General features: G+C 37.8%; 1 protein-coding gene across 1 annotated transcript in view; it reads left to right on the top strand.

Moving 5' to 3' along the window:
* eys (eyes shut homolog) overlaps nt 1-19,760 on the top strand; it is a 376,512-nt gene that overhangs the window by 313,816 nt on the left and 42,936 nt on the right. The window contains exon 38 of the mRNA XM_067421808.1: nt 18,365-18,473. Within this exon, the coding sequence (XP_067277909.1) occupies nt 18,365-18,473 (109 nt within the window). The remainder of the gene's footprint in view (nt 1-18,364; nt 18,474-19,760) is intronic.

Raw genomic sequence — 19,760 nt, 5'->3', positions numbered from 1 at the left:
GCCAGGAAAACGGTACAGAACCTGTCTTGCCTGCATTGTGCCAAGGGTAATGTTCAGTAGAGGGGGGGTTATGGTGTGGTTTTTCAGGGTTTGTGCTTGGCTTCTTGGTTCCAGTGAAAGGAACTCTTAAAGGGGGGGGGGGGTGAAATGCTGTTTCATGCATACTGAGCTTTTTACATTGTTAAAGACTTGGATTCCCATCCTAAACATAGACAAAGTTTCAAAAACTAATGTTGAACGTTTGATGGAGTATTTCTGTGTTAAAAATACTCCTTCCGGTTTCTCACAAGTTTCGGAGAGTTTTTTTCGAGTATGGGTCCACTTGACGTTAATAGAACGGAAGGTCCTTGTATGGGCCGTACAGGCTCTTCTCCCGGTAGGGTGCGCGCGCGTCACTAGAGCGAGAGAGAGGAAATGCACGCCGTAAACACTGCTCTCAAGCTGCAGATCCAGACTTATGTTGCGCGCCGCGCTCCACTTTATTTCCTAGGGTGACGTCGAGCGACTTCAACACTTCAGCACAGCATTCCGGGAAGGCAGCGCTACATTTGAACCGATTTGAACGCAGAAATTACGGGAAGCTTCAAAGCATCGCTTCAGTCGCGTCTCAAAGTGGATTTCCACGCCACTGCTGTCACAGGACTTCAACAAATCATACTAAAGAAGTGTGTTTTTGACGGAGTGGTCCCAGCGATAAAGGTTCGGTCCTGCTTTGGAAGCAGCCGGTGAGTAAATCTGCTTCAAATGTCTCTGCTATTGGCTCGTCGCGTGAGTTAACATCAGTAAACGACACGATCGCGTGCTTCGTCATTCAAATGCGCTAACGGTTACTCCATTGTTGTTCTGTATAACGTTACACTAGTCTGACTCTGACGTGCAAAACCGTTTTGCTTGCTACTTCCAAGGTCTACTCGCATACAATAGTCCATAAACTGAATCATGTCCTCATAAACTGCTTGTAAAGACACACAAATGTTGACAGGCCCCTAAATACAGTACATACCACAGAGACGGACGTCCTGAAGTTGCCGTTTCTCCTGTTCAATTTATTTCTCCCTCAGATTTGATTGTGGATCATTATCTGTATTAGCTGAGATAGCGATGGGTTTCTCCACGCTTGAGGACGTCATTCTTTAGCTCCGCCCACACGATACACCTCCAGGCGCTCGTTTTTTTCCGGAAAGACTCGGTACAGCCTATATTTCTTTTATAAATATAATAAAACTAAAGTCTTTTTGGAGATATGAAGGATGCAATACTACTCTATAGGTACTCAAGATTGACATGAGATTGACTGACCCCCCCCCCCCCCCCTCCCCCCCCCCCCCCCTTTAAGCTTCAGCATACCAAGACATTTTGGACAATTTCATGCTCTTAACTTTGTGGAAACATTTTGGGGCTAACTAGGCTGCACAGAGTTCTGACCTCAACCTGATAAAACAGGTTTGGGATGAATTAGAGCAGAGACTGTGAGCCAGGCCTTCTTGTCCAACGTCATTGCCTGACCTCACAAATGCGCTTCTAGAAGAATGGTAAAAATGTATCATAAGCGCACTTCTAAACCCTGTGGAAAGCCTTCCCAGAAGAGTTGAAGCTGTTATAGCTGTAAAGGGTGGGCAAACTCCATATTTAACTCTATGGATTAAGAATTAGATGCCATTAAAGTTCATGTGCATAAAGGCAGACGTCCCAAAACATTTGACAATATAATGTATCTTCTGCACCCTGTACCTGACCTCCAAGGACTAACATGATGGTCTAATCTCCTCCTCCTGTCAGACGGTGAAAATGAACCTGGCATTGTCAATATCAGTAATTCTGCCTTTTGATTTTGAGGTCATCTCTCTGGGTCTGCTGGAGCCATGAAAATCTGATGAGATCAGGCGTTGCATGGTACTGGATCAAGGTCAGCCAAGTGGCACTTAAGCAGAATTTTAATGCAGCTGGAAGGAGCTTGATACCTTTCATTAGAGGAGAGAGTCTGAATGGCACGTGATTTAATTATTTCTTATTCATTATCGTAAATGAGTTGGCTTTTTATGTGTGTTGTTTGCTGTACATGGTTTGTGGCTGTGCATGTGCATTTATGGCGAAAAGTACATAGATATCCTGTTATAATTAATGGGTTTGGCTATTTTAGATACATTTGTGCAGACAAAAACATACAGCTCTGCAATCATGTAGGACAAACATTGGCCATACCTTATATTATTTCAGCTTCACAATCAATGGAGGTACATATAGAAATTATTTACTTAGTCTGGTGTGGAAAAACTTGACTGGCCTGCATAAATCCCAGACCGGAGCCACTTTTGGGATGAATTGGAATGCTGTCTGCCTGACCTCTTATGTCTGAATGGGAGAAAGTCCCTGCAGCCATGTTCCAACATCAAGTGTAAAGCCTTCCCAGAAGAGTGGAAGCTGTATATAGCTGCAGAAGAAGGGTTAACACTATATATTTTGAAATGATATGCTCGACAGTCATATATGAACAAGTCCTCATGGTGACTTAGATTATCCTTTTCATTATCTTAAAGTTGTTACAGGGATTCCCAAGATCTCAGGTTGTGCATTGCCTCTGTGTAAAGGGTCACTTGAAAATTCAGGCTCTGGAGAAAGTAATGTGAATCATTGGCTACTGCTGATATACCTGAAGAACTGAAGAGTAGTGCAGTGAGATGCTTAGGTCTGTGTCAGCGGTCTGTTTGGCGAATGTATGTCAGCACTTGAGATGTCAATGTTTATAGATGAGGGCGACAGAATTATAGCAGCTGTTGAGCAGTTGAAGAATGATTGAAAACCTTGTCAATTGTCCCAGTTAACTGAAACATGACATGTTGCACCATTACTTATGGATTACATATTCATTTATCATCAAACTGGATGTTACAGAGCACCAGCAGCAATGCAAATACATTTAGCATGCCTTTTAATAGTTCAACTACTGAATATGATTTGGAAAGAAGTTGCAACAATGATTTATGTAACTTTTAAATAATGCATTTTAAATTTATGTAACCTTTAAATAATGCATTTTCTTTTTTCAGTATGAAATACCTATAAACATGGTAATTCCATAAGCGATAGATAATACTACTAATCAGTGTTTGTCATCCCACCAGTAGAAATGTTTGTTAAATTTATAACTGTCACAATATTTAATAAATTAACTGTCTATTCCATGATGAAAGAAAAACATAATTTGCAGGAAAGCTCAAATGGATTCAAATGTTCACGTCAACAAAGGACATTGTGTTGTGCTGAAATAAAAACATTTCTGATTAATTGAGAAAAAAATGTATTCTACCTATCAGGCTACATGAACAACATGACTAATTAGTAAACACACACACACGCGCGCGCGCATATATATAGCTGAGAAGTATTTTTAAGTTCTGAATTTTCTTAAACCCTATATAGACCTCCGTTCATTTCCGGAACACAGTTTAAGATATTTTATATTTAGTCCGACAGCGTATTGAAGTGTATGCACACTATACTGTCCATGTCCACAAAGGGAATAAAAACATTATCAAAGTAGTCCATATGTGACATCAGTTAGTTCATTAGAATCTCTTGAAGAATCAAAAATACATTTTGGTCCAAAAATAACAAAAACTACGACTTTATTCAGCATTGTCTTCTCTTCCATGTTTGTTTTCAATCCTCAAATAAAGATTCAAACCAAACGGTCATGAATCAGCGGATTGATTCATGAATCGGATCGCCAATGTCACGTGATTTCAGCAGTTTGACTCGGGATCCAAATCATGAATCGATTCTTTTTGCATTTTATTTCTAAAAATATGCTAGTTGTTATTTAAAGGTCCCATTCTTCGCGTGTTTTCGAAGCTTTGATTATGTTTACAGTGTGCAATATAACATTGCACACTGCACCCGCATACTTTGACTCACTCCTACAAGTCTACACACCCACCAGAAGCCTTCGCTCAGCTAATGAGCGAAGGCTTGTGGTACCATCACAGAGAGGCATGAAATCCCTCTCTAGAATTTTTTCATTCATTGTTCCTGGTTGGTGGAACGATCTTTCGTCCTCCATACGCACGACAGAATCCCTCGCTTCATTCAAAAGACAGGTAAAAACTCATCTCTTCCATGAGCACTTAATCTTACATTTAAAAAAATGATTTCTCATTTCTATTTCTTCTTTCTTCTTCTCTTTTCTGGTTTTTGCTACTCTGAGCGGTGTACAAATCTTGGTATTTGGGGCACTTTTTGTGTTTCGTTGCCTCTTCTTGGCGAATCACTTCCTTTTCTCCTGAGTTGTAAGTCGCTTTGGATAAAAGCGTCTGCTAAATGCATAAATGTTAATGTAAATAACATGAGTTCATGTTTCGCGTGTAAAAAAAAGAGTATTTTCCACACAATTTACTTATCTGTACAGCGTTTCCTCTGTCCTAAAAACGGCCTGATGATTTCCTTGTTCTATGAAGTCCCTCCTTCAGAAACACGTAACGAGTTTTGATTGGGCCAGCGCTTCCCGTGTTGTGATAGGACAGCAGCTTAGCACACTTTGCCCGGAAAGGTCCCGCCTCTTACCATAACGGGGAGATGCAAGCACTGAATGTGCGCTCTTCTCCACGTGGGAGAGCAACAGGACCACGCCCCCTATTTTGCGTGTACTTTTGGGCGGAGGGTTAGTCAACAAACAGTTCTGGTGAGGTCATTCCTGCCAGGAAGTGCAAGGGTGTAGTCCAAACCGGCCGTTTGCTGTAGGCTTTGAAAGGGAACTACTGTTAAATAAAATTTCTCGCTTGGCATTGAACTTAGAGCTTTATAATTTTACAGGTATTATTTATGCTCTAACAGCAACATTACACACTAACTAAAGTTTGAAAGAACGGGACCTTTAAAAGTTATAAAGGTAAATTAAATTGAAAAAAATGTGTTCACCTTACTAAATAAATAAAACTTAATAAAACTTGTATAAATTTAACATAACATTATTAAGTAAACTGCACATATAAATTTGACAAATTCAAATGGTTTGTATTTACTCAAAGAAATTGTGTCAGCAATTTCATTTGTTCATATATATCTAAATTGTGATTTGTAAAAATTGCTCAATATAGTTGTGTGCAATCACTTGACGCATCTTTTTTAAGTAAATTCAACAAGTTTTATTTTTTATTTTTTTATGTAACCTGATTTTAGAGACTTCAGTGATTGGCTGATGTCTTTGCCTATGGAATATGTATTACATGTAGAACCCTTTCAAATATTTGTACTATTACAGCTGTCAAAATTAATGAATTGTTAAAAGTGTTGATTATTGCATTATATTCAGGGCTTGACATTAACACCTGACAGCCCACCAAATGCGGGTGGAATTCAGCTGTGGGGGGTGAAGCAGCCACTCCCACTAGCCACTTTGGCGGGTTGAATATAATTTCAGCATACAGCCAAATGAAATGCCAAGACCGTCGTATCACAACATTACAATTCTCTATCGATTAACTTGCAGTTAGAAAAGCCGGGATAGGCGGAATCACGCTGAATAACACAACAGGAGCGCACTCTCGCGATCAGTTCTTCTTGCACCTGTATAGTCAAATACAGCACACAGATGTTAATGTCCAGAGGTGGACAAAGTACACAACTCTATTACTTGAGTAAAAGTAAAAGTACTACGGGTCAAATATTACTCCGTTTCAAGTGAAAGTTGTACAAATAGATTTTTACTCAAGTAAAAGTACAGAAGTATTTGTTTTCAAAAGTCCTTAAGTATAAAAGTAAATTTCCTTTTTAATGCCAATGCATTATTTTATTATTGTTGTATAAATGCACATTATGCCATCATGGTTTAAGCCATTCAGTGATGCTCCATCTGACATACTACCATACGACTAACTTAAACTAATTTAAATACTTGTATATAAGTTACAAAGCTCTTTACAAAGCTGCTGTCACTTTAAGGCCAAATGCACGGATCCAATACACTGATACACATCTGATATTCTCCCAACTTTACCATTCTCTTTCTCCCAGACATTTATATTTTTAATATTTTATAAGACCAAGTGTATGCCAACTAAACTAATCTTGATTTTTTTTTTAAACTGAAACATACTTTCAAAGTATGGCTATGGGTCCACACACTTGAGCCTAAGAACCGTCTTCTTCCATTGTGCTATGAACAGATCAGTGTTCAAAAAAAGTTGGACAAATTTATATTACCCTATAAGTGATTCCTGATAGACTGTCTGCAACAACAACAACAAAAAACCTTTTAAAGAAGGTAAAAATCATCCTCCGACTTTCAAAGCTGCAACAGAAACGACTTTCGACCTTGGTAGAAATGTAGTGGAGTAAAAAGTATGATATTTGTCTTTCAAATGTAGTGAAGTAAAAGTCACAAGTTTCCAGAAAAAATAATACTCCAGTAAAGTACAGATACTCAAAAAGTGTACTTAAGTACAGTACTCAAGTAAATGTACTTAGTTACTGTCCACCTCTGTCAATGTCCATCGTGATATTATCTCGCATGAACACAGTTGGTTATGGCTTGTTTATTTCGAAAAATAATTATAATTAATAATTTGTTACATTTGTAAAGACGTTACATTTTTTATCAGAAAAAGTTATTGATTAGGTGCGAGTGTGGTCGGGAACCTGAAATCGCGGCTTCACTTTGTGCTTGCTTCCCTTATGTCAACGGAAGAAAGTGAAGGTGCGTCGTCCATGTTTTTTTACAGTCAATGCTCCAGAAGCAGTCGTATGCAAATGATTGTGCCCCTGTAATGTCACATGCCACCTCTTTTTACAGCTTGATTTTATATATATTTTTTTTAATATTGACATCGAGGACATTTTAAGTTATGGAACTTGCGGGATATATTAATGATACAAAGACCTCTTATATACCAAAAAAAAATGGATTTCTCATGTCATGACCCCTGTAAAAATCAATATACAAAATAAAATTGCACTCGGATTCACTTCTGGTTCTTTCGACAGAGAGCAAACGGAAGGTCTAGTTGAGTGCGTTGCTTTGTTAGATACAGTATCCCACGCAGTGAGCTCTGCTGTCAAATGCAGTAGTTCATCCAGTATTACATTCATGCAGGAACTCTAGTGTACACAGAGCACTACATACAACATAAAGCTTAATAATAAGAGTAATTATGTGCCTCAATGTACATACTGATTACCAGCCATAAAAATAAATAACAGACCAGTGGATAATAAATGTGGACTGTATATTTATAACAGCATCTTCACTTAAAGCCATCAATCAAAAATAACTGCCACTTCTGTGCCATTTATTATGTGTGCATGTTTTTATTTTAGAGATACTGCAAGTGAATCACTCTATTATGGTCTTCTATCTTGCCCTTTTGTGTTTACTGGCCCATGATGCACAGTTGTGTTCTGCGTGACACTGTGCCACTGTGACAAGCAAATTTCCCCTCAGGGATCAATACATTTCTATCTTATCAGATCTTACTCAGCTCACATAAATTCATATCAAGTGACAAGTGGATGGGTCGACTGCGCAATATACCACCGCTGCATCGCTTCAAGAAAAGACGGAAGGAATTCTTTAGTACAAACTTTTTGATCAGTCTTCCTAAACTGCTGATCTAGATTTCAGACATCAAAGGACGCATCCGAGTTTTAAAGAAGCCCGAAACTCACACCTCATTCTCCCCCTCTCCCATTTCTGGGAATAACATTCTGTTGTGAATGTTTGATGTATTCAATTCACTTGAAGAACAATCTTTTATTCATACGTTGATCTTATTAATTCATACTTTGTGAACGCAGTTTGACTGTGTTGCTTCTGAGCAGTCCGGCCCTCCTCTTCTCATTTCTGCCTGCTGGGGTCTTTCTTTTTTTTGTCTTGTCTCTGATAGATATACAGCAAATAAGCTGTATTCGTTGCTGGTGGCTTTTTTTGAACACATACTATTAGCAGTCGACATACTCTGTACACCGCATGTAAGGTTATCCGTTTAATGTGGTCTGTTGATCTTGCATATGTATTGCTGGAGGCTTTTCACTCTTGAGTTTGCTTTAATCTGTGTAGATCTGGTCTACGCTGCAGACGGGTTAAATAAGGTTAAAAGCTTGCGGTGGTAACATATTGTTTACCCTGTGAGTTCTTCCAAGTCTGTTGCCGGTGTTCATATGTCTATGTATATCTGCATATATTGTCAGATGCTTCTGCTGCGATTGGCTTTTAACCAAGTCTGCTGTGTGAGTCATTTCTGTTCACAGAAAGCCAAAGGTCAACTAGCGTGAGCCGCTGCATTACACAGCATTGTGTCCTGTCCTTTATTACCCATGAACTTTTCAGTCTCTAGCACTTATTATTATTTAAATGTGTGCCATTTATTCCTGGGGAACTACTGCTGTTTTCTTCTGGGGGAAAAGGAATAATTCTTAATGTGGCTTCTCTGTGGATCAATGCATTAGATATTTTTGTTTATTTTCCTATGTATTTCCCGGCAACTGCTGATACCCCATATTGGTGCTTTATATTCTGTTGAATTTGGTTTTTACTTTGCTTATTACATTTAAGACCATACAATTACTCTGAAAATGAGATATGTCAACAACACAGGCAAGAACATGTACTCAAACAGAATATTGGGATGAGCTCATTCCTTTAAAAAAAAAAAAAAAGCTTCTGTGAACCTACAGTTCAGTTGCAGGTGGCATCAAGAGGAAAGGCATTATAGGGGAATTCTGTGTAGTGAAAGATGAGTCATCACTTTAGGTCCATTTTCTTGGAAAAGAATATGATTCAATTCATGCAGTCCCTACAAAAGTGTACACTGCTTCCTGCACTTATATCTGTTGGAGTCCACTTCATATATACAGTCTTGCTCAAAAATGTACACATCCCTTGCAGAATCTGTGAAAATATGAATCATTTTAACAAAATAAGGATCATACACCAATCACGCATAACATTATGACATAAAATGAATAACACTGATTACCTCTTCATCACTGCACCTGTTAGTGGGTGGAATATACAGTATTAGGCAGTAGGTTGATGTGTTAGAAGCAGGAAAAATGGGCAAGTTTAAGGATTTAAGCAAGTTTGACAAGGGCAATTGTGATGGATAGACGAGTGGGTCAGAGCATCTCCAAAACTGGAATCATGTTGACTCTTATGGGGTGTTTTGGTCTGCAGTGGTCAGTATCTATCAAAAGTTGTCCAAGGAAGGGACAGTGGTGAACCGGCGACAGGGTCATGGGCGACCAAGGCTCATTGATGCATGTGGGGAACAAAGGCTGAGCCATGTTGTCTGTACTATAGCTCAAATTGCTTAAGAAGTGAAGGCTGGTTCTGATAGAAAGGTGTCAGAATACACACTACGTCACAGTTTGTTGTGTGTGGGGCTGCATAGTTGCAGACTAGTCAATGTGATAATGCTGACCCCTGTCCACCGCCGAAAGCACCAACATGTGAGCATCAGAACTGGACCACAGAGCAATGGAAGAAGGTGGCCTGGTCTGACGAATTTTGAACGGCTGGCTGTCTGTACCTGGAGAACACATGGCATCAGGAAGCACAATGGTAAGAAGGCAAGCATGTTCATGTGGATGTTACTTTGACACATACCACCTACCTAAGCATTGTATTCCCTGGTGGCTGTGGCCTCTTTCAGCAGAATAATGGGTCCAGCCACAAAACAAAAATGGTTCACGAATGGTTTGAGGAGCACAACAACAAGTTTGAGGTGTTGACTTGGCCTCCAAATCCCCCAGATCTCAATGCAATCGAGCAAGACATGTAATGGTCTCACACACAACTATTAAAAAAGAAACTGGATAAAGAGCCAGGGGTGAAACATTTTTTATTTGAGGATTAAGGTAAATTGTCTTAATTTGTCTTACGGGAAACATGGAAGTATCTTCAGTTTCTTCCGAAGACAGAAAAGAATGTTTTTGTGACATATGAGGACACAAATGTGTATAATGACATAGGTATGACACAGGTATTACAAGGAGAGGGTGACTTATGAGGACATTGGCCATGTCCTTACTTTTCAAAATGCTTATAAATCATACAGGATGAGTTTTTTTAGAAAGTAAAAATGCAGAATGTTTCCTGTGATGGTAGGTTTAGGGGCAGAGGCAGTGTTAGAGGATAGAAATATGATTTGTACAGGATAAAAACCATTACGCCTATGGAATGTCCCCATATGTCACAAAAACAAACGTGTGTGTGTGTGTGTGTGTGCGTGTGTGTGTGTGTGTGTGTGTGTGTGTGTGTGTGTGTGTGTGTGTTTTGTGTGCTTACTATGGCCAAATACCCACTCAATGAAGTCCCTTTTGCAGGAACTATTGGGGATTGGAACGAATTGAGATTTTTAGAGTCTTTTTACTATAATCACCATATTTTCAATACAGATGCTCCTCATATGTTAAATTTTTTATGCATGCTTTGAAATGATACCAGCTTTCTGAAAGTAATATTTGTGTGTCTGGCAGGCTTGTAAGCCTTGTTATTTTTAATCAGGAAAGTAGTCAGACTCCTCATCTGGAGTAGCGTCTCAAAGCCGTAGGGCGCGCCTGTAATTTGGGTCTGGAAGATCAGCTGGAGACATGACTAAGAACAGAGGCTGCCCAAAATAACTGAAGCCATTCGAGTGAGCTTGTTATGCAAAAAATGGGTTGACACTTTAATGCAAGAAAGCCAGTCCAGCTGGTTGAATGTGTCTGAGGGACTGCGCCTGTCTGTATCGGCTCCCTCGGTGGGGGTGATCAAGGGAAGCATGTTATCTACCACCGGCCTTTGACGCGTCAGCTTGGCTCTCAAAAAGCATGCGTGTGGGAACAAAGCTCTTCAATTCTACATTCATCTTAGGTTGCTTATGATGACACAGTCAGTTTGAGCTATTGATATGGTTTGGACAATGTGATAAAAAATGATCAATGAGCGGCAGCAATTGTGTGACTCTTAATGGCTCTCATTCAGATGAGGAGCAGTAAAAACAGGTTGAAGTGGATGCATGAATGAAAGCAAGAACTGTAGACCCGTTTGGCAGCCCTTAATCAGCATGAACATTATATTTATCTGTACGTTATCCATGGGTCAACAGAGAATTGTGTTGATGGTGTTTCTGTGTGCTGAGATTATCACCCATCATATTGCCGATTGTTATTATTGCTGTTCATGTTGGACTTGCAGTGTGGCATGAACTAAAAGTCCTCTCTAATTTCTGTCATTATTGACGTGTGTGTGTGTGTGTGTGTGTGTGTGTGTGTGTGTGTGTGTGTGTGTGTGTGTGTGTGTGTGTGTGTGTGTGTGTGTGTGTGTGTGTGTGTGTGTGTGTGTGTGTGTGTGTGGGTGGGTGTGTGTGTGTGTGTGCGCGTGTGTGTGTGCGCGTGCGTGCGCGTGCACTTGTGTACTGCAGGGCTGCAGCTTCATGATGTTTTACTGCCATCTGTTGCCAGTACTTTATACACATATATTGTAGTTGGAGCAATAGAGGCTCTGTGATGCTTCACGTCTCCCAGCATCCATTAGTGAACTGTGGCATGAACTGCAATTATATTCAGCTCTTAGATTTCATAGTTGTTGAATGGCAGCACTTGTGTGTGTGTGATGTCATGATGTTGCATCAGGTCTGAGCGAGCCAATGTAAACCATATGATCCAATGATTTTAGTAAAATAGAAAGATAAAGAAACCACAGCTTTTTTTAAATAAGGCTTTTTAGCTGTATAGAGTGCAACAGTGTCCACCGCCTTTTTCAGCGGCACTGGTTCCAAAATATTTTTTTCATTCATTTTCCTATAAGGATGGACCAAATATATATATATATAAATATCTTTATTTTTTTATTGAGTGTATGTGTATATATACTATATAATTAACACCTTTTGAAATTAACACCTTCCAACTTGCCAACTAAATGTAGGTAAAAATCAACTGTGCCAGGTAACACTGTCGAATCACTCGACAATTTGGCTGCTTATTATGTTTACTCACTTTGCTGGGGAAATTTGTATAAGCCAAAACTGCGCAGATGTAGCGCAAATACTCAACTCGTGAGTCGTTATGATGCACTGTATTGTGCAGAATTTGCGCATCTGGTTCACTTGAATGCACAGCACTACGCAACAAATAGTGCCACGCTGAGTGAGGTGAGAAGATTGTGTTCCGCGTGTTGTTTCATGCACTGTATTGATCTGTCCACCTAAAATACATTTTTGGTGATGAGGATGGAAGAGGAAGGGGGAGATGGCTGAATTACAGGACTTTGTGTGAATAAGAAATGAATATATTCAATTTAAAATTTTATGATAAATAAATATATATGCCTTTATAAGCTGTGATTTAGTTAATCTGGTTTATTTATATTTTTTCTTTCATTTTTTCTTTTTGGCTAGTAACTTAAAAATGTAATAGCCAACTTGGCCGAATAAATATATCTTTTGGCATGTGTAATTTTCTGTACAGCATTATGGGTGATATGGGTAATATTTTGGGTTATTAACTATATATATATATATATATATATATATATATATATATATATATATATATATATATATGTATATATATATATATATATATATATATATATATATATATTTATTTTTATTTTATTTATTTTATAATAAATCTACAGATGTTTGATGTATGTTTGCACACTATGGACCCTTTTCACATTATTGGGTTTCTCGGAAGCTGAAGTCTTAGTTGGGTGAACATCTATAGCGGTGAATGAGAAATATGTTTTTTGTGTTCCCATTTGCTCAAATAGCCAAATAAAAACTCCAAAATAGTTTTCAACACTTTATAAAAGAGGGGAGAAATTAGGGACTGAGAGAGGGACTGATAACGGCAGTAAGTAAAATATGTCTATTTTACAGTCACACCCTTGCAGCAGTTATTTTATTGTAATTTGATGCAGAAATAATACAATGTAGTGTTATAAATGTACTTTTTTAAAATATAAAAACTTAACAGTATTTACAATGTTGAGGACTGTTAAAACATGTCATCACAGTCTGTGAAAAGGGTCCATAGGTGGAGGAAACAAAAACCATATAGAACACCTTAGCAACTGCATGACAATGTCATGGCAACCACTCACAACACCCTATCATAGTGGTGGTCAATTTAGCTTTAATATATAAAGAATAACTAAATGACAACAAGAAGAAAATTGTGTTTATTTTGTGTTATAAAATTTTGATGAGGCATATTTTTATACTGGTGTCAGGCAAGGTGACACATGCAAAAAGGTCTATGCTGTGCTAGTGTACATCACTGACAGAAAAAAATACATTATTCCCTCTCAGTTTTGACTGTCACATTGTCACATTATTTTATTTGAATTATGTTCACTCATATCAAGATTCACAGTTTATTCATGTAATTTCATGCTAAATGTATATCTACCCAGTTATAATAAGTGTGTTGATGGCTTTTAAAAATGACCATGAGGAAATTTGGACAGAACATATCAAAATACTTGATTTGCTACTTGCTATTTCTTATCGCTAGTGGGATGTAATTATTTTTTCGTTTGCCCCTGGACTTTTGTTTTACTTCCTGTCTTGAGGGTCATGTTGTAGTCCTTCATTTTTCCCCTTGAATGTCTTTCCCAGGTGTGTTGATAACTCGTGATCTTGTTAAGCTTGTTTGCCTCTATAGCATACAGCCCTTATGTTTGTCTTGTTGCTTTGTCAGTTGTGAAATGGTAGCTTCCAGTCCAGTTTTCCTTGCGCTGTTTGTTGATTTGTTCCATCTTACAATTTGCATATGCCCCTAAGTGCAAAGTGAGTCTTTAGTATTTCCCAGAACAGTAATTTAGTTTATTTTTTGAAAAAGGAAAAAAATATGCACATAATATATTGTTTAATTTTATATTATATTTATTTAAAAAATAGTTTTCATGTTTTCTTAGCAGTAGTGTAGAAAAAACATGTATTATAAAACATGTTGTTTATGGTGTATTTGTTTTTGTTTTTCATAAAAAAATCACGCAAAAATGAAAATTCTGTCATTAATTACTCTCATGTTGTTCCAAACCCGTAAGATTTTCTTTCATCTTCAGAACATAAATGAAGATCTTTTTGATGAAATCTAACTGATTTCTGTCCCTCCATTGACAGCTATGCAACTACCACTTTGATACTTCAAAAAGTTCATAAAGAGATCGGTAAACTAATCCATATGAATTAAGCAGTTTAGTCCACTTTTTTTTGAAGAACTTGATCGCTTTATATAACGAACAGACTGAATTCAGGCTTTTATTCACATATAAACATTCAACTCACACCAGTTGTGGTAAACAGAAGCTCAAGTATGTTGCTATCTCTTTAAATTGAACAAAAGTAACAGTAAAGAAAGACTTTTTGAACTGCTTTCTACTGTGATGATTCAAAAATGCTTTTCTTTAGTAATCAGCATACAGTGAACAGTTTTTTATATATAAATTGTAATAATATTTTAACAATATTACTGTTTTACTGTATTTTTGATCAAATTAATGCAGCCTTGGTGAACATATGCTATAAAAATCTTATCAACACAAAACTTTTGAATGATAGTGTGTATATACTTTGTGAGGGGGGAAAAAGTTTTGCATTAAAGTAAACCGATGATAAGATCTGACTGAGACTCCCACATGACGGAATGGTGCCCTTTCTCTCTCTGTAAATAACCAGTGTGCTCATTCTGTTCCCTCAGGACTGTATCCACGTGTCCACAAGAGCTCATCAGAAAGAATGACACCAGTGCCCAGTTAGATCATCACAGACATGCTCAGCCACAGCACTGCACTAGATGTTCCTTTAGATCTTTTTAATATGAGCCTAGAGAAATATTAGCTGTCTTTGCCATTTGGTAGCATGTAGCCATTTAAGATTGTGTCATCTGCCACACTTTATAAAGAGACATTTAAATCTTTTTTAACATTATATTTGTATTTTCACGCTTAATTGCAGTGAGTGTTTGTGAAATATCTCTCTCTCTCTCTCTCTCTCTCTCTCTCTCTCTCTCTCTCTCTCTCTCTCTCTCTCTCTCTCTCTCTCTCTCTCTCTCTCTCTCACTCTCTCACTCTCTTTGTTGCCTGTAGTTCATTTAATTTAATGCTTTAAAAGGACAAACCCCTGTAGATTTCAGTTGGTGCCATTTAAATGCTGTGTCTAGAGAATAAAACAGTAATACAGTGAGCTGGGAAAGAGTTTAGCTTTAAACACAGTTGCCCACAACATTGCTTTGGAAATAGCATGCCATTTGTTGGTTAAAAAGATGCTCCCAATCTCACACTTTTTGGTTGAGCCAACACTTTAAAAAAATGTTTTATTGGAATCAATAGTTCCATGCAGAACCTTTAACATTCATGGAACTTTTTCTTTGCACAAAAGGTTCTTTATAGTGGAAAAAAGATTTGTTCGATTCTTAAAATGTTCTTTGTGTAAATAAAACATTTATTCTTTTAAGTACTGCTCACTAAAATAGTTCCATGGCATTGATATGAAAACCCACTTTTTAAGTTCTTCTGTTGTATGGACAATACAATGTTATAGTGTCTTCTGCTGTGTGGATAATATACATTTTATACTGAAATTTATTCAGACACCTTCAAATGACAAACCTTCACATCCCAGTTCATCCGCTTTAGTTTAGAAAATTGTGATACAATTTGACGAGAACTTGGAGTTAAACTCTCAGAATAAATTTGTCTTCATTATGTCAGAAAACTTTTAAACATATATAATGGATCAGCTGTCAGCTGTTAAATTTAAGAACACAATTAAACAATACCATTTTAGGTCAACCAGTTACCAAGCAATGGTTCATTTTTGTTCAGTCTGTGGTGTAAAATGTCGCATTAGCAATTGAAGAAAAAACACCTAAGCAAAACATGGTCAGGTCAAAGTGTGTGAATAATTTTAGTCTTAAATATTTCATCAAATATACTGGTAGTCCATTATATGAAGACGTTTTGGGTATAATATGGCACAGTTTGTTTTATTTTGCTATCCTCACATACATAAATTTACTATAGTGTCTTGTAGTCACTAGTAAAAAAATATATCTGGTGTCTGAATATTTTTGGTTTAACTGTACATTTTGTGTTAAAGGTGCACTATGTAGTTTTTTTGCAGTAAAATATCCAAAAACCACTAGTGTTATATATTTTGTTCATTTGAGTACTTACAATATCCCAAATAATTCCAACTATTTGTAAATTGTGAGAAAATTGCTATTTTAACTAAGGACCGGGACGTTTCAGCATATAGTGTTTGAGCGAGTCGCCTGTCAATCGCGTCATATCTGCGTTACCCTCAGTTTTATTCTGCAGAAGCGCTTTTCTCTTAGCAGTGTGAACATGTCACAGCAGCGCCGAGCGAACGAGCGCACAGAGTAACGTCATAACATCATTTTAAACACACTTAAATGTATCTAATATGATAAACAGAACTGCTTTACCTTATAATCATGACCGGAAAAAGCGGAAGTGTGCGTGCCCGGCGACTGTGTCCCGTCACGTCATAATAAAAGTCCCGATACTCTCCAGCCGTGTGTTTGTATAACAACCGCTCCAGCAGCCGTGTTCAGCTCCACAACACTCGGTCCTGCTCTGCTTTACACTACAGTAACGTAAATAACCGCATCCATGAACATGATTTCTGCCCGAGTTCTATTTTCCACCGACTGTAAGGTGAAGACCACATGTCCCAAGATACTGCGCTCAAACTTGGCGTCATCAAACTACGCCTTTGTTTAGAACAGGCGCCGTCCAGTGGACGGAAAGTTGCATAGTGCACCTTTAAGAAGGTCATATATAGATTTGGAGCAACATGAGGTTAAGTAATTTCAATTTTGGGTAAACTGTCCCTTTAACCAAGATAAAAATCAAGTTAAGAAAGTAAGAAAAACTACCCTATTATGCTTCTTTTTTTTTCATTTTCAAATTTCTTTAGTGTGTAATGTTTCTGTTTGAGCATGAAAAGGTCTTTGAAGTTACAAAGCACAAAGTCACTGCAAATGGAGATATTTCTTCCTAGAACGTACACGTCACAATATTCAAAATACTTAAGAAGAAAAAAAAGAACCTCAAAGTGGCCGACCAATCACATCACGTTGATACAACCGACCAATCAGAGCACACTGAGCTTTTGTGAATGAGCGGCTTAACAGAGACGTTACTAAACAGACTGGGAAGAGAGATGAGAGATGCTTTTAACAATTAGCATTCAACAAACAAAATCAAGACTTTTTAAAAGGGCATAATATGACCTCTTTAAAATGATCAAACGTTACTGCATGCAGCTGCATTTACTACCAATGCTGAATCATCATATCAAATAGGACACATTCAACCTGATGAGAAGTCTCTATAAATGCAAACAGCTGTCCAATGCACCTAAAGTGATTATCGAGCCATGATTAAAACAATTAGTACCTCATAACATCCCGCTACTTGGACTAATATCAGAATATTAAAGTCTTTGCAGGAGCCTCGGCGAACAATTGAATCAGCTCATGCCCTTATGTTCGGGATTCATCAGCAGTACTGGTTCAACGCCGGGCTGTCAGTCACATTGAATTCCCTTCTCATAGTCCCAATCGGGCATTAATTTGTCAATCTGTATGCAGAGCGACTCTCATAACTTCCCCAGTGTTGTAATTAGTGCTACCTGAAGTTGTAGGGCTTTGATTGCCTTCAGGGAGGTGTCCTGCAAGGCTGTTTCAAATTAGCATGAGGGCAATCGCCCTGATTGCTCGCATCTGGTCATTAAAGGAGAGGGGACTTTTATCCCCCCCTCTTGCCCTGAACCAAACATGGAATAAAATCAAAAGCTGATTCTCGAATAAGCAAGTCTCAAGTTTTTCAAGTGCCTGAAAGAGCTGATTGGACAGCGAGAAAATCCATGACTTTCGCGTGTGGAGTCCAATTACATGTATTTTTCAGTGAGGATGGCGATGTTTTTGTTAAATAACAGTTGGATCCCGTTAAACCACGGTTGAAAGCTTTGTGGGGGAGATTGCTAAAACATTCAGCAGCATGTACTGTTGCGTTTTCAGCCTGTAAGCAGGGAGGAGCCTTTTTTTGACATTGAGATGATTGAGAGAATATATTGCTGGAGTAGTAAAATAGAAAAGGATGGATACAGAACACAAGCCTGGAAGATGAATATTTTCATGGGGGGGGTTGTGGGTTTTTTTCGTGGAGTGGAGTGGCCTAGTAGCAGCCCAGAAATCCCCTCACCAATTTGTGTAGTTTTTATGCTTAAATGGATTTATTGTGAATGCTGCATGATCTAATGAGATTTTCCTTCCTTCCTCCCCTGCCCTGTTTCTGTCTTACTTTCTCATTCTTGATCTGTTTTCCCTCTTCTCTGTCTCTCTCCTTTAGCTATGCATTGCCATCTCATGACAATGGCCGGCTCTGTATCATTGAAATATCTATGGCTAATGGAACTGCTAATCGGCAGCAGATATACATGGATGAGCCTGTGTCAGAGGTAAACCAATCATATCAATAAATGTGACAGTCTATATATTTTATCTATGAATTAATATTATTTTTCACTTTCTTTTTTAAATCACAAATTATAAATGTAAATATGAATTATGGATGGATGGATGGATGGATGGATGGATGGATGGATGGATGGATGGATGGATGGATGGATGGATGGATGGAAGGATGGATGGATGGATGGATGGATGGTTTATGTGCAGTCAGGCAGGTTATTATCCCATTATTTTTGTAAATAAGACACATCGGTCTTTTTGAGAGCTAGTGTAATGATATTTGTTTTGTTTTTTTTAAGTTTGAGAAGTTTGATCATTCACATTAAATAATTGATTCATGTTTGCGTCCTAATTGATGAGAACCTCAAAGAGAGCTGTCTGCAATAATCAGCCACTTTCAACAGACTATAAGAGACTTAATCAGAATATAATGGCCTCACAAATCCATTTATAGAGCTGCATAAACATAAAAAAGAATCCGGGATTTAAGAGCCGCTGTTTGTCGAAATGTCTGTAAAATGGGCAAGAAGATGACAAACTTTGGAAAGCCCAATTTAAAAGTTTAAGGTCAGCTTTATATCTGCAGGTTGTATAGGCTTTGTGTAGTTTATAGACTGTTTGAAGTGTTGTTGGAAAGCTATATAGGCCTTGTGTGCTTTGAAAACAATTAAATATGTATAAATGTGTCTGTTAAGGGTTGTGAGTTGGTACTTGGCAGTCACTAAGGATACAATAAGACAAGAGGGTCTGTCTTAGTTTTTCTTCTTCCTTTACATTTTATGAACATATAAACATTTTATTATATCACTGCATTTTTTAAAGTAAATTCAGCCTTGGTGAGCATAAGACTTTTTTCAAAATATATATTTTTGAGAACTTAAATAGTGTAGTGTACACTTAGTAGTCGCCAAAGTCACGTGATTTCAGTAGTTTGGCGGTTTGACACGCAATCTCAATCATGAAACGATACGCTGATTCAAAGTGTTTTGAAATCGGGCGATAACTATATAAGTGATTATTACGGTTTGTTTTTTGTGCACAAAAACTATACTCCTCGCTTCATAAAATTATTGTAGAGCCACTGTAGTGAGGTGGACTTTGTAACAATTTCTTTAGTACCTTTTTGTGTCTTAAGAAAATAAATTACTGGTGAAATGATTGGTGTCAATGGAGGCTTTTCTGAGCCATCGGTTTTCAAACAAAAATATCTTCATTTATGTTCCGAAGATGAACAGAGGTCCGACATGAGAGTAAGGAATTAATGACAGAATTTT

This window comes from Pseudorasbora parva, chromosome 17 (genome assembly GCF_024679245.1).
Source record: "Pseudorasbora parva isolate DD20220531a chromosome 17, ASM2467924v1, whole genome shotgun sequence".
NCBI classification, from domain to species: Eukaryota; Metazoa; Chordata; class Actinopteri; order Cypriniformes; family Gobionidae; genus Pseudorasbora; species Pseudorasbora parva.
The sequence above is the reverse complement of the archived record's forward strand: the minus strand, read 5'-3'. Positions and strand labels throughout refer to the sequence as shown.